The sequence below is a fragment of the Chiloscyllium plagiosum genome, unplaced genomic scaffold (assembly GCF_037043375.1).
Source record: "Chiloscyllium plagiosum isolate Xiang-an unplaced genomic scaffold, Cpla_swu_hap1 HiC_scaffold_14, whole genome shotgun sequence".
NCBI classification, from domain to species: domain Eukaryota; kingdom Metazoa; phylum Chordata; class Chondrichthyes; order Orectolobiformes; family Hemiscylliidae; genus Chiloscyllium; species Chiloscyllium plagiosum.
In genome coordinates, this window is record NW_028270152.1 from 21,205,226 (window position 1) to 21,218,198 (window position 12,973).

The 12,973-nt window shown below is 43.3% G+C and overlaps 1 protein-coding gene across 1 annotated transcript in view; it reads right to left on the reverse strand.

The window, feature by feature from the left end:
• The window catches only part of LOC122558872 (copine-9-like), a 405,261-nt gene that overhangs the window by 20,894 nt on the left and 371,394 nt on the right, over window positions 1-12,973 (reverse strand). Inside the window, exons 16-18 of the mRNA XM_043707757.2 lie at window positions 9,152-9,279; window positions 8,164-8,266; window positions 2,125-2,182 (exon numbers count right to left, since the gene is read on the reverse strand). Of these exons, the coding sequence (XP_043563692.1) occupies window positions 2,125-2,182; window positions 8,164-8,266; window positions 9,152-9,279 (289 nt within the window). The remainder of the gene's footprint in view (window positions 1-2,124; window positions 2,183-8,163; window positions 8,267-9,151; window positions 9,280-12,973) is intronic.

Below are 12,973 nucleotides of genomic sequence, written 5' to 3' on the forward strand. Positions count from 1 at the left end.
ACCAGACAGCTGGATGCCTGATTACGTTATTGATTTTGCACACTATATACCCCAAATTCCTCTGCTCCTGGGCCTGGCCAAACTGGCCATTAACAGGTCCAGGCAGCGGGCCGTGGAGGGGGTCGTTAGGGCCGACTGCCTGCCCCTCTTCCGTGGTTACGTTAGGGCCTGGGTGTCCTTGGAGAAGGAGCACGCGGTGTCCACCAACACCCTGGAGTTGTTCAGGGAGAGGTGGGCGCCGCAGGGAGTGGAGTGCATTATTTCCCCCTTCCAACTCTATTTTGATTTAATCCCTGCACTCCCCTTCACTGTTTGATCACACAGCATTGCCTTTTGATGTGAAGGGCAGTGTTTGTCACTGGCAACTCGGGTGTTTCCTTTCTTCCTGGTGGTGGAAACCGAATAAAGACACCTTGTGTCTTTCACTGTGTCTCACAAAAAAAAGAGAATAAACAGGTGCCATCATAGCGAGCAGGGCAGCGGTAGACGTCTGGTACATGGCCACTGCAATCTGTCACTTCAAAATGGCGGTGCTCGGACCCGACGTCGTGCACCAGTTGGAGGATACTCGAGTGTGCAGTGGGATCCCGTCTGCGCTCGCCCCTACCCAGACGGAATTTCACATTGGCCCCAAGGTCCCGTACTTCCTGCAGGTGCCTGTGCACCACAACCTGAGCCACCTCTGGAATTTTAGTTCTGTCCCTTTTTAAGGATATTAAAAGGCAGGCCCTGTATGGACTGCTGCTGCACACCGTCCATCTCTTTTTCCCTCATCCACCGTCCAGACATACCTTGGCATGCCCATTTGCCATGGGGCGGTGGGGATCCTCAGTGGAGGGCTCTCTACGTAGGAGTCCTCCCCCTTTCGGGGATCTGGGGTGGAGGGTGCTGCACGCAGCGGTCCCCTGCAACCGCAGACTGCGGTGGTTCACGGACTCCCAGCCCAACTGCTTGTTCTGTGGTGCCGTGGAGTCTGTGGGCCATGTATATATTGGGTGTGGGCGTTTGCACTCCCTTTTTGATTTTCTCAAAAATCTCCTCCTCTGCTTTTGGTTGCACTTCAGTCCCACGCTCCTGACCTTTGGGCACCCCATATGGAAGAGGGAGGGCAGCTCGTGGCTCTGCTCCTGGGCCTGGCCATAAATAGGTCCAGGCAGTGGGTTGTGGAGGGGGTCATTAAGGCTGACTGCCTGCCCCTCTTCTGCGGTTACGTTAAAGCCGGGTGACTCTGAAAAAGGAGCATGCGATGTTCACCGACACCCTGGAGTTGTTCAGGGAGTGGAGTGCATTATTTCTACCTCCAACTCTATTTTGATTTAATCCCTGCCCTCCCCTTCACTGTTTGACCACACAGCATTGCCCTTTGATGTGAAGGCCACTGCTTGTCACTGGCCACTTGGGTGTTTCTTTTCTTCCTTGTGGTGGAAATTTGAATAAAGATTGGTGCACCTTGTGTCTTTCACTGTGTCTCACACCTGCACACACACAACATGGGTGCTGGGGAAAAAAAATAAGCAAAAAAAAAACAAACAGTTGGCATCCACATCCCATGGACAGTTCTTAAAAAAAAATGGGAACAAATTCTCCCCATCTGTTCTGCCTTGTCCTCTCATGAATTTGAAGCAACTCACCACCACCTTCTCAAGGGCAACTTGGAATGGGCAATGGATGCTGGTCCATCCAGCAATGCCCACACCCCATGAGTGAATAAAAATTATTCTATCAAATCATGCTGTAGTGTTCCTCCATTGAATTATTAAATGGCAAGGCAGGAAACTGCCCTACTCCTGCATGCTTTAGACACTCTCCAATATTGAATTTCACTTCCATTTTACAAAAAGCAAGTGAGAGAGTGATCAGTGAAAACCTCTTTATTGGCGAAATACCGTCTACAAGACCAACTTCCTTCAAAGGGTTTTTAATGAATGGGTGATTCCATGATAACTTCTTCAAAATAATCCTGAGGGCAAGTTCCAATACACCTTTGAAAAGTCATCTGAAACTTCTGCCAAACAATGGGTGGGTTAATTTGACCTCCGAAGTTCTGATTTGGATCATTCCTTGACACCATGGAACACTATTTGTAGCAATTCCCAAGTCTAGCAATATTGAAGAAGGACCTACCATCAAACTCTGCAGGTCCCACTCCAACGATAATTATTGACATTGGAAGGATTGATGCCTGTTTAAAGAAAACAGAAGATGAGGCTATTCAATTGATGTTATCTCACACAGCTTTTTCATACAAAAATACTGCACTACTGAGAAGTTAATCAATCTTATAAACTTAATTTTTCTTTATTTTAATGTTTGTGCTAGAACAATTTTAAGTTATATAATGGTTATGTTATGAATTTCTCTTATTTCCATGGGGGTTAATAATCACCTGGCCAGGTAGACAGGGCATCCAATCCATAATTTCTTTTTTTGATTAAGATTTTTCTAGCTATGCAGATGAGTCAATAAAATGCCTGACAATTGCATTTTCATTCTAAGACATAATGTACTGCAGCTTCTTACCAAAAATACACATGGACGTCTTCTGAATGTGGGAAATCAGAGACAGTTTGAAAGTCCCTTACAACTCATCCCTAAGACGAGATGTTCAAAGAATGTGCCTAATTGCAGCTTCTGTCAGACTGCATGGATCAGTTTCAGTAGCATTTGGATACACTTCGGAGCATGCAGGTGACAGAAGCATCATAGTCAGGAGTTTTAGAGATGTGGTCACACCCAAGTTTCAGGCAATTAGATGGGTGACCACTGGAAGGGACAGGCAGACAGTGCAGGGGTCCCCTGTAGCTATTCCTTTCTCTAACAAGGATAACGTGTTGGATACTGTTGAGGGGGAATTGTCTGTCAGGGGAAGACAACAACAGCATCACAGCTGGCTCTATTGTGCAGTAGGGCAGATCAAAGTGCAGTAAAAGTGTAGTAATAGGGGACACTATAAGCCAGAGCACAGATGGCATTTTTGTGGCTGCAAAAAAGACTCCAGGAGCGTCAAGAATGTCTTTGTGTGGGCACAAGACTTTCTCAAAAGGAAGGACAAGCAGCCAGAAGTCATGGGACATCTTGACATAAACAACATAGGCAGGAATAGTGATGAGGTCTTACAAAGAGAGCTCAGGGAGTTAGGTCATAACTTGAGAAACAAGACTTCTAAGGTTATAATCTCATGATCACTCCATGTGCCACTTGCCAGATAATACACTTAAATAGGAGGCTAAAGAACTGGTACGTGAGGAAGGACTTTATATATGTAGACTACTGGAATATCTTCCAGTGCAGTTGAGACCGGTATAAAATGCACCCAAAATGGAGGGGCACCAATATCCTGGTTGGGAGGTTTGCCAGTGTCACTTGGGAGTGTTTAAGCTTGTGTGGGAGGAGGGATGGGATTGGGGATTTAGATGTTTCAGGAATTATAGAGAGGTGTGAAAAAGAGGTGTGAAAAGTTGCACTCCTGATAATGAGAATATCTCAGCTGTACTGAGGGAGGACACCTTGGAGGTCTCATCCAACTAGTCTATAGGGATAAAACTGAGGAATAGGAAGGATGTAATCACTTTGATGGAATTGTACTACAGTCCTGCCAGCAGCAAATGGGTGATAGATTAACAGAAGTGGAATTGTTTGTTTATGAAAAATGTAAAAACAACAGAGTTGTTTTAGTGGATGATTTTAATTTCCCCATATTGACTCGGACTCTCTTAGTGCAAAGTGCTTGGATGAGTGAGAATTTGTTGGGTATGTCCAGGGGCCACACTAGACCTGGTATCGGGGATTGAACCCAGCAGGTGATCGAAGTTGCAGCAGGAGAGCATTTTGGAAACAGTAACCATAATTTCACAAGTTTTAAATTACTTATGGATAAGGATAAGAGTAGTCCTCGAGTGAAAGTACTAAATTGGAGAAAGGTTAACTACCACAATATTAGGCAGGAGCTGGTGAATGTAGATTTGGACTGGCTGATTGAGGGTTGATCCATATTGGGCAAGTGGGAACCTTTTAAAAGCCATTTGAGTTCAGGACCAACATGTTCCTGTGAGGATTAAAGGTAAGGATGTAAGATTCAGGAAGCCTCGATGACAAGACAAATTATGAGCTTAGTCAAACAAAACAAAAAGCCAGAGTCAAAAAGAAAAAGAAGCCATAATCAAAAAGAAAAAAAAGGCATACATAAAGTGTAGGAGATGGAAGACAGACAGAGCCCTTGAAGAATATAAAGAAAGCAAGAAAGAACTTAAACAAGGGGTTAGGAGGGCTAAAACAGGCCATGAAATGTCCGAGGCAAACAGGATTAAGGAATATCCCAAGGTGTTTTATTCATATGTAAGGAGCATAAGGGTAGCTAGGGAAAGGTTAGGACCATTCAAGGACAGCGGAGGGACTTTATGCATGGAGCAGGAGGAAGTGGTGAGGCTCTTAACAAATACTCTCTCAAAGAAGAAAGACATGGTGGACAGTGTGTCTAAAGAGGCACATGTTGATGTTCTAACATGTTGATATAAAAAATGAGAAGGTTTTGAAAAGCATTAAGGTAGACAAATACTTAGGATCTAATGAGATGTATCCCAGAATACTGAGTGAGGAAATTGTTGGGGCCATGCACAAAATCTTTGAATCCTCTTTAATTACAGGAGAGTACCCAGTGCACTGGGGAATGGCTAACAATGTTCCTTTGTTTAAGAAGGTCAATAAGGATAACCTGCGAAATTACAGGCTGCTGAGCCTTACATCAGTGGTAAGAGAATTATTGGAGAAGATTCTTAGAGACAGGATTTACTCACATTTGAAAAAATATGGACTTATTAGCATGGCTTTGTGCAGGGGAGATCGAATCTCACAAAACTTGGAGTTTTTTGAGGAGGTGACAAAGATGATTGATGAGGGTAGGATGTTGTCTACGTAGACATCAGCAAGACCTTTAACAAAATCCCTCATTAGCAGGCAGATAGAGAAGATGAAGTCACATGGTATTCATTGTGAGCTGGACGATGGATACAGAACTGGCTCATAGAAGACAGAGAGTAGCGGTGGAAGGATGTTTTTCTGACTGGAGATCTGTGACCAGCAGAGTTCTGCTGGGATCAGTGCTGTGACCCCTCATGTTTGTAATATATGTAAGTGATTTGGAGAAGACTTCAGGTGGTTTGATTAGTAAGTTTGCAGATGACACAAAGATTGCAGGAGCTGAGAATATTGAGAAAGATTGTCAGAGGATACAGCAGAATATAGATAGGCTGGAGACTTGGGTGAAGAAATGTCAGTTGGAATTTAATCCAGACAAATGTGAGGTGATGCATTTTGAAAGGCCTATTGCAGGAGGGAGTTAAACAGTAAATGGCGGACCTTTAGAAGCATTAACATGCAGAGATATCTAGGCATACATGTCCACAATCCCCTGAAAGTTACAACACAGTTAAATAAGGTGGTCAAGAAGGCATTTGTATGCTTGCTTTCATTGATGGGAGAGTAGAGTTTATAGTTGGCAAGTCATGTTGCAGCTTTATAGCACTTTAGTTAGGCCACATTTGGAATATCATGTCCAGTTCTGGGCACCACGTTATCAGAAGGATTTGGAGGGTTTGGATATTGGACAGAAATGATTTATTAGGTATTCACTATGAGGAGAGATAGGACAAGTTGGTTTGTTTTCACTTGAAGGCTGAGGGGTGACCTAATTGAAGTTTACAAAATTATGAGTGGCAAGGACAGTCGGAGTCTTTTTCCCAGGGAAGAAATATTAATGCCTTCTTGAACCGCTACAGTCTGCCTGCTGTGAGTTGACCCATGATGCCCTTGGGGAGGGAATTCCAGGAGTTTGACCCGGCAACAGCAAAGGAATGGTGATCTGGTTCTGGGTTAGGATGGTGAGTGGCTTGGAGGGGAACTTGCAGCAGATGGTGTTCCCACATATCTGCTGCCTTTGTTCTTCCAGCTGGAATTAGTTGTGAATTTGGAAGGTGCTCTCTAAGGATCTTTGGTGATTTCTGTGGTCTTGTAGGTAGTACACACTGCTGCTATTGAGTGTCTGTGATGGAGGGAGTTGATGCTTGTGAATGCTATGTCAATAAAATGGGCTGCTTTGACTTGGATGGGATTGAGGTTCTTGAGCGTTGTTGGAACTGCACCCACCTAGAAAAGCAAGGAGAATTCCATCACAATCCTGAGCTGTGCTGTCTAGATGATGGACAGGCTTTGGGGAATCTGGGGGTGAGTTACTTGCCACAGTATTCCTAGCCTCTGACCTGCTCTTGTAGCTGATGTATTTCAATAATGACTTCAGTTGTGTTTCTAGTAAACAATAACCCCAAGTATGTTGATAGTGGGGGATTCAGTGATGGTAACACCATTGAATCTCAAGGGGCAATAGTTTGATTGTCTCTTATTGGAGATGCCTGGCATTTGTGTGGTGTTGGTGTTACTTGCAACTTATTAGGAGAAAGTGAATATTGTTCAGATCTTGCTGTGTTTGAACATGGACTGCGCATCAATTTTGAAGGGGCCACGCAGTGAAAGGAGACAGCTGTAACCAACAAATGCAGAGGATTTGCTTCAATTGGATGGATCCATCTGGACTACTAATTTACCAAATTGGACATTGTTATAATCTTCAATGATTTATTTTTAATCTTTGCAGTTCCAGAGAGTTCTGATTTTCTCTCTCTCTCTCTCTCTCTCTTTGCTCTTCACCATTCTATGCGTGCAGCTAGACATTTTGTCAACTGCTCCAGCTGAAGGTGAAAGCAGGAGGAGGTGGGTAGGAGTGATTCTGATCTACGTTATATGTCACCGCTTCATGCCTTAGAAAGAAAGGTCTGTATTGAAACAGCATCTGAATCACTCAGAAAGTGCAGTGGGCATACCCAGGTAATTCATGTTTAGCAGCATCCCATTAACAGCAGTGGGATGAAAATCCAGGAAAGCTGATTTGGCCTTACCTTTGGTCAAGATAGTGAATACCTGTCACTTCAAACACTGTCACCTGTGGACTCCCCCCTCAGCCTCTCACTATCCTGACTTGGAAATATATCGACATTCCTTTAATGTCACTGGGTCAAAGTGCTGGAATACTTTCCTTAATTTTGGGTCAGCCTACAGCAGGTGGTTGCAGTGATTCAAGAAGGCAGCTCACCACCACCTCTTCAAGGGCAACTAGGGACAGGCAATAAATACTGGCCCAGCCAATGACACCCTCATGCCATGAGTGAATAAATCGAAAGTGTGATGGGATTTTTTTCTGACTATCTGTAGGTAAGCAGATTTGCTTTAACATAATGAATGAAGGAAATCCAGTTAGAATTAAAGAATTACACAGCACTGAAGAGGCTATTCTTGCCATTATGATTATGTTGTGCTGCATAACGATATAAGGGTTAATGCAAAGGAGGACATTAACCTTCCCATATGACAATGTTGTAAGGAATCATGCTTTGGACCTTGAGGAGGACCTAACATCAAAGTGTTCCTAGCAGCTTCTGTAATGGTATCTGTCATGACAATGTAACTTGGACCTAGCTGCTATCATGCACCAGAGACCCGGGTTCAATTCCCACCTCAGGCAACTGACTGTGTGGAGTTTGTACATTCTCCCCGTGTCTGCATGGGTTTCCTCCGGGTGCTCCGGTTTCCTCCCACAGTCCAAAAAATGTGCAAGTTAGGTGAATTGGCCGTGCTAAATTGCCCGTAGTGTTAGGCGAAGGAGTGAATGGATCTGGGTGGGTTGCTCTTCGGAGGGTCGGTGTGGATCTGTTGGGCCGAAGGGCCTGTTTCCACACTGTAAGTAATCTAATCTAATCTAATCTAATCTAATCTAATCTAATTACTAGGGGACACAGGTTTAAGGTAAGGGGAGAAAAGTTTAAAAGAGATGTGAGAGGCCTTTTTTTTACACAGAGGATGGTAAGTGCCTGGAATGTGCTGCCAGAGGAATTGGTAGCAGATAAAATAACAATGTTTAAGAGGCATCCTAACAGCTGCAGGGGTGATGAATAGCCAGGGAGTAGAGGAATTCAAATCATGTTAAGGAAAAAGATTTTTAGTTTGGAAAGGCATCATGTGTCAATGCAGTCTTAGTGGCTCAAAGGGCCTGTTTCTGTACTGTACTATCCTTTGTTCTCTTTGATCATATCTACTTCCCTAATACTTAATACTTACATTAACAATGGCTTCTTTTGTTTGTACCATATCTGAGATCACCCCATCTGTGATAATCAATAGTACAAAATACTGAGAGCCATCAGTCACAGGCGCTGCACACCTATGAAATAAATGCATGCAGGTTAGAACAAGTGGACTCATCGCCAAATTGCCAATAGCAACTATTTGGCAATTTAGCTGTATTGACAAAGTGTGCATGCTGAAAGTTAACAGGCAGTGGGTGGATTCTTTGCAAATAACGTGGTGGGTAGTCCAAAAGGACCTTCTGGGTCCTGTTCTGAATAACATCAGCTTGGGAATCACCATTCACCAGAATGAGGATATTCAATCAAAGGATTTGACTAGATCAAATGTTTCAGATAGATGGCCAGCTATGACCTGCAGGGTTAGAGCAGACCTGAAGGTAAATGGGTTGACAGCCAACTGAAATGCTGGGATTGCCTGCTTTGGTTGGAATGGGATGACTACTGCCAGCTCATGTGACCCAGAATAATCTGTAAAGAGAGGAACAATATCCTGACAAGTATATAGAGGGCTCTTGTGGCACGGTAATGGTATCCCTGCCTTTGAGTAGGGTAGGCCTAGGTTCAAGTCCCACCTACTCCAGAGCTGTGTAATAATATCTCTGAACAGACTGACTAGGAAATAGTTTAAAAGGTACTGACACATTGTGTTCATGGCTAATAGCAACCATGTGAAATCATAACATAATCGGCAATGATTTGTGCATTTGTAAGGTTGACAGTTCTTCTCCAGTGAAGTGTCCAGCATCACTTTTTATGTGATCAAACAGAAATCAAGAAAGGCACAACATCAGTACCAGCCCCCAACGACATTACATGATTCTTGACAATCCATCATCAAGTCTGCAGCATTCGTTTAACATTTTTAAATAAATAAAAATACACTGAAGGAGGACAAAAGGTAGATTTCAGCCGTATATATGATATACATTATGATCAAAGGATGAGGTGTCCATTCCTACCTGGCAACCTGATTGATGACTGGGGCAAAGTTGGTTGGTCCATAAAGTTGTACTCTGCGCAGACTCTGGTAATATCCCTCCAAAACACCATCGATTCCATTGCAGTTTGGATTCTCAGGATCTGCATTCTGAAGGAACACAGGCAAGTCACTTCAGGACAGGATGGTAACCATAAGCAACTATAAGAATCCCAATATAAGGAACCTACAGAGTAAACATTACGCACTCCTAAAACATCCCCCTCCACCCCGCCCCCCCCACCTCAGCAGGATCTTCAGTTAAGAATGGAGATAAACCATTCCAGGCTCCCTCTCTGTTCTTGTGAATGCAGCCTCCAAGTGCTGCTGAGAGAGTGAAGACTGCAGATGCTGGCATCAGAGTCGAAAAGTGTGGCGCTGGAAAAGCACAGAAGGTCAGGCAGCATCCAAGGAGCTGGAGAATCGACGTTCCAGGCAGACGCCATACCCGACTCTCCTGCTCCTAAGATGTTGTCTGACCTGCTGTGCTTTTCCAGCGCCACACTTTTTGACTCCAAATACTGCTGAGCCCATCTAACTCACATCATAGTCCTTCTTATGAGAAATCCTCTTGACCCCTCCAGTATGACATCCTGACCACTCTCGCTGATTGAGCAGTCAGGAAACAGGGTGTTGATGGGGTTGCTCTGGGAAAGAGCCCAGGCAAGACCCTTCGAATTGTCAATCGTGATCCTGATTCACCAATGTTCCTGGTTTTCTGGTAGGGACTAAATTCAGAATATTCCATCTTTCATAAAGGATCAAATATGGCAATATTTTGTCAAGATTATGGAGCATTTGTGATGAGGCATACAACCAATAGTTTTGATCTCCCCAGTGTTAGGATGGACATAGATGTATTTGAGATAGAACAGGTAAATTGTTATGAAGATGTGGATGTTCTGTATCATTAAAAGAGTTAGAAGGTAGCGGAACTACATGACAACACCAAGTGTTCTCAATAAGGTAACAATGTAACACTTGGTCAAAAGCTAGATTAGCTGGGTTGCCTGGGAATGATAAAACAGATTCAAATTCGGCCAATCAGTTTAGATTATACCCTGAAAAATACCAATTTCCAACCAAGTTTAGTATATGTGACAATTTTAAAAGCCAATGGCACAATCCAATGCTTTGGAGGTATAAAACTGAGAAAAATTGAACATTTGGGAGGAGAACTGCCAAGCCAGCATGTAAGGACTGCCTGAAAAATAGCTCTCTTCAAGGTACCTGTGAAGCAGAATCCCCAAGAAAAGAAAACTGGAGTACAGAAAAGGACCAAAAGCTGCCTAGTTTTGAGATAAGAAGTTTTGTTTTTTGTAAATCTTGATCGAGGGTTTTATCAGACTTGTATTGTAGAAGGGGAACATAAAAGATAGGTTAGAGGAAGGACTTGTAAATAGTGGTTAGTTAATTATTCTCTGTTATACTTTAAGAAATAAAGTTGTTACTTGGCCTATCAAATTTTCACAGATTCTTGCACAGGATAAGTCTTTTCTGTGTTGCTGGGTTTAAAATAAGCAAGAGGGTTTACCCTGTATCATAACAGTTTAATGTTAAATAAAGGCAAATCTCATCTAAACTTGATCAGTTAATTCCATGGTAATGCATCTGTGATTACATTCTTACGACCCACAAAATGTATGATTTTTAAATTAAAAGTCTGTAACATAACACTCCAATGAAACAGCCTCATATTCTTGTCTTTAAAGCGTTCTAAGAATGTAACAGGATTGTGATCCGTGTACACAACCATCTCCGACACAGTGTTCGTGACATACACATTAAACTGTTGTAAGGCTAGTACCAAACTCAGTAGTTCTTTTTTGATCATGGAGTATTTCCTTTGGTAGATGTTGATCTTCTTTGAAAAGTAACCAACTGGCAGTTCAATCCCATCCTCATCTTCCTCTAGGAGTAAAGCTCCAATTCCTGTGTCACTAACATTGATTTGAAAAATGTGATGCTGGAAAAACACAGCAGGCCAGGCAGCATCCGAGGAGCAGGAAAATCGACGTCTCGGGCATAAGCCCTTCTTCAGGAATGAGGCTGGTGTGCCAGGTGGGCTGAGATAAGAGGTAGGTGGGAGGGGATTTGGGGGAGGGACGCTGGGAATACGATAGGTGGAAGGAGGTGAGGGTGAGAGTGATAGGCCGGAGAGGGGGTGGGGGCGGAGAGATCGGGAAGAAGATTGCAGGTCAAGAGGGTGGTGCTGAGTCCGGGGGATTGGGACTGAGATAAGGTGGGGGGAGGGGAAATGAGAAAGCTGGAGAAATCTACATTCATCCCGTGTGGTTGGAGGGTTCCGAGGCGGAACATTAATGGTGACTTTAAAAGATTTTGAAAAGTTCGGTGTAGCTAGAACTGGTTTGGTGGTTAATATTGATTTCAAATGGTTAAATGCCTCCTGGCATTGTTCTGTCCACTGAAACTTTGTGTTCTTCTTCAGCAAATCAGTGAACGGTGCCACTACACTGCTAAAGTTTAGAACAAACTTCCAGTAGAACCTACTGAGTCCTAAAGCACCTCTTTCTTCGAGGTTGGTCATTGAAATTCCTTGATGGCCTTCATCTTTGTGTTCAGTGGGGTCAAGCTTCCAAGACCGATGTTATGTCTCAAGAATGCCACCTCTGCCTTCAAGAATTCCATTTTATTTAATTTTATCACCAGTTTTGCTTCTCGCAGTTGTTCAACGAGCTCTGCCAACTGTACCATATGATCTTTCCAGGACTTACTAAAGATCACCACATCGTCCAAATAGACTGCACAGTTTGTTAACTCAGCCACAACTCTGTTCATGAGTCTTTGGAATATGGCAGGTGTGTTCTTCATTCCAAAGGACATGACTTTAAACTGATATAGCCCATTTGGGTTATAAATGCAGAAATTTATTTCGCTGTCTCTGATAAAGGTACCTGCAAGTAACCAAGCATTAAGTCCAACTTGGTAATGTAATTAGCCTGTCTGACTTTATTGATGCAGTCCTCCAATCTAGGAATTGGATATGAGTCTGATTTCGTATCGGGGTTGACCTTCCGATAATCCACACAGAATCATTTGAGTTCTATCCGTTTTGGGAACTAAGAAGATTGGCGAACTCCACTCGCTCTGTCTTGGTTCAATGATGTCCTCATCGAGCATGTCCTCCACCACCATCTTGACCTGTCTGGCTTTGAAAGGATTAAGCCGATAGGGATGTTGTTTTATCAGAGCAGTATTCTCTACGTCTACTTCATGTACAATAGCATTAATCCTCCCCGTCTGATTCTTACATAAATGCTTATACTGCAGTAACAAATCTTTCAAATGTGTTCTATGCTGCTGAGACAGATATCTATCTCACTCCTCAAGGATGTCTTCATTTTTAAATCTATTTTGAGGCACATCAAGATCCACAGCATCTAGATTTGATTCCTCATTCTGCGGTGCAGTAACTAGCACCTGTTTCTCCAGTTCTTGACATACCCGATACCACTTATTTTTCTAACTGGCATCTTAATCGGGCATTCACCTGACTCAACTTATTCACAATTTGATAGGGACCACTAAATCTGGCTTTGAAGGGATCTCCTATCACTGGTAACAGTACTAGCACGTCATCCACTTGGGAAAATGTCCTAGTCTCAGAGCTTTTATCTACTTCATTCTACACTGTGCCCTCTTTAGGTTCCGAAAATGTGTTGCTGGAAAAGCGCAGCAGGGCAGGCAGCATCCAGGGAACAGGGGAATCGACGTTTCGGGCATAAGCCCTTCTTCAGGTTCTCCTCTTTAGGTTCTGTTTAGCTGACTCACCTATTCTATTTAA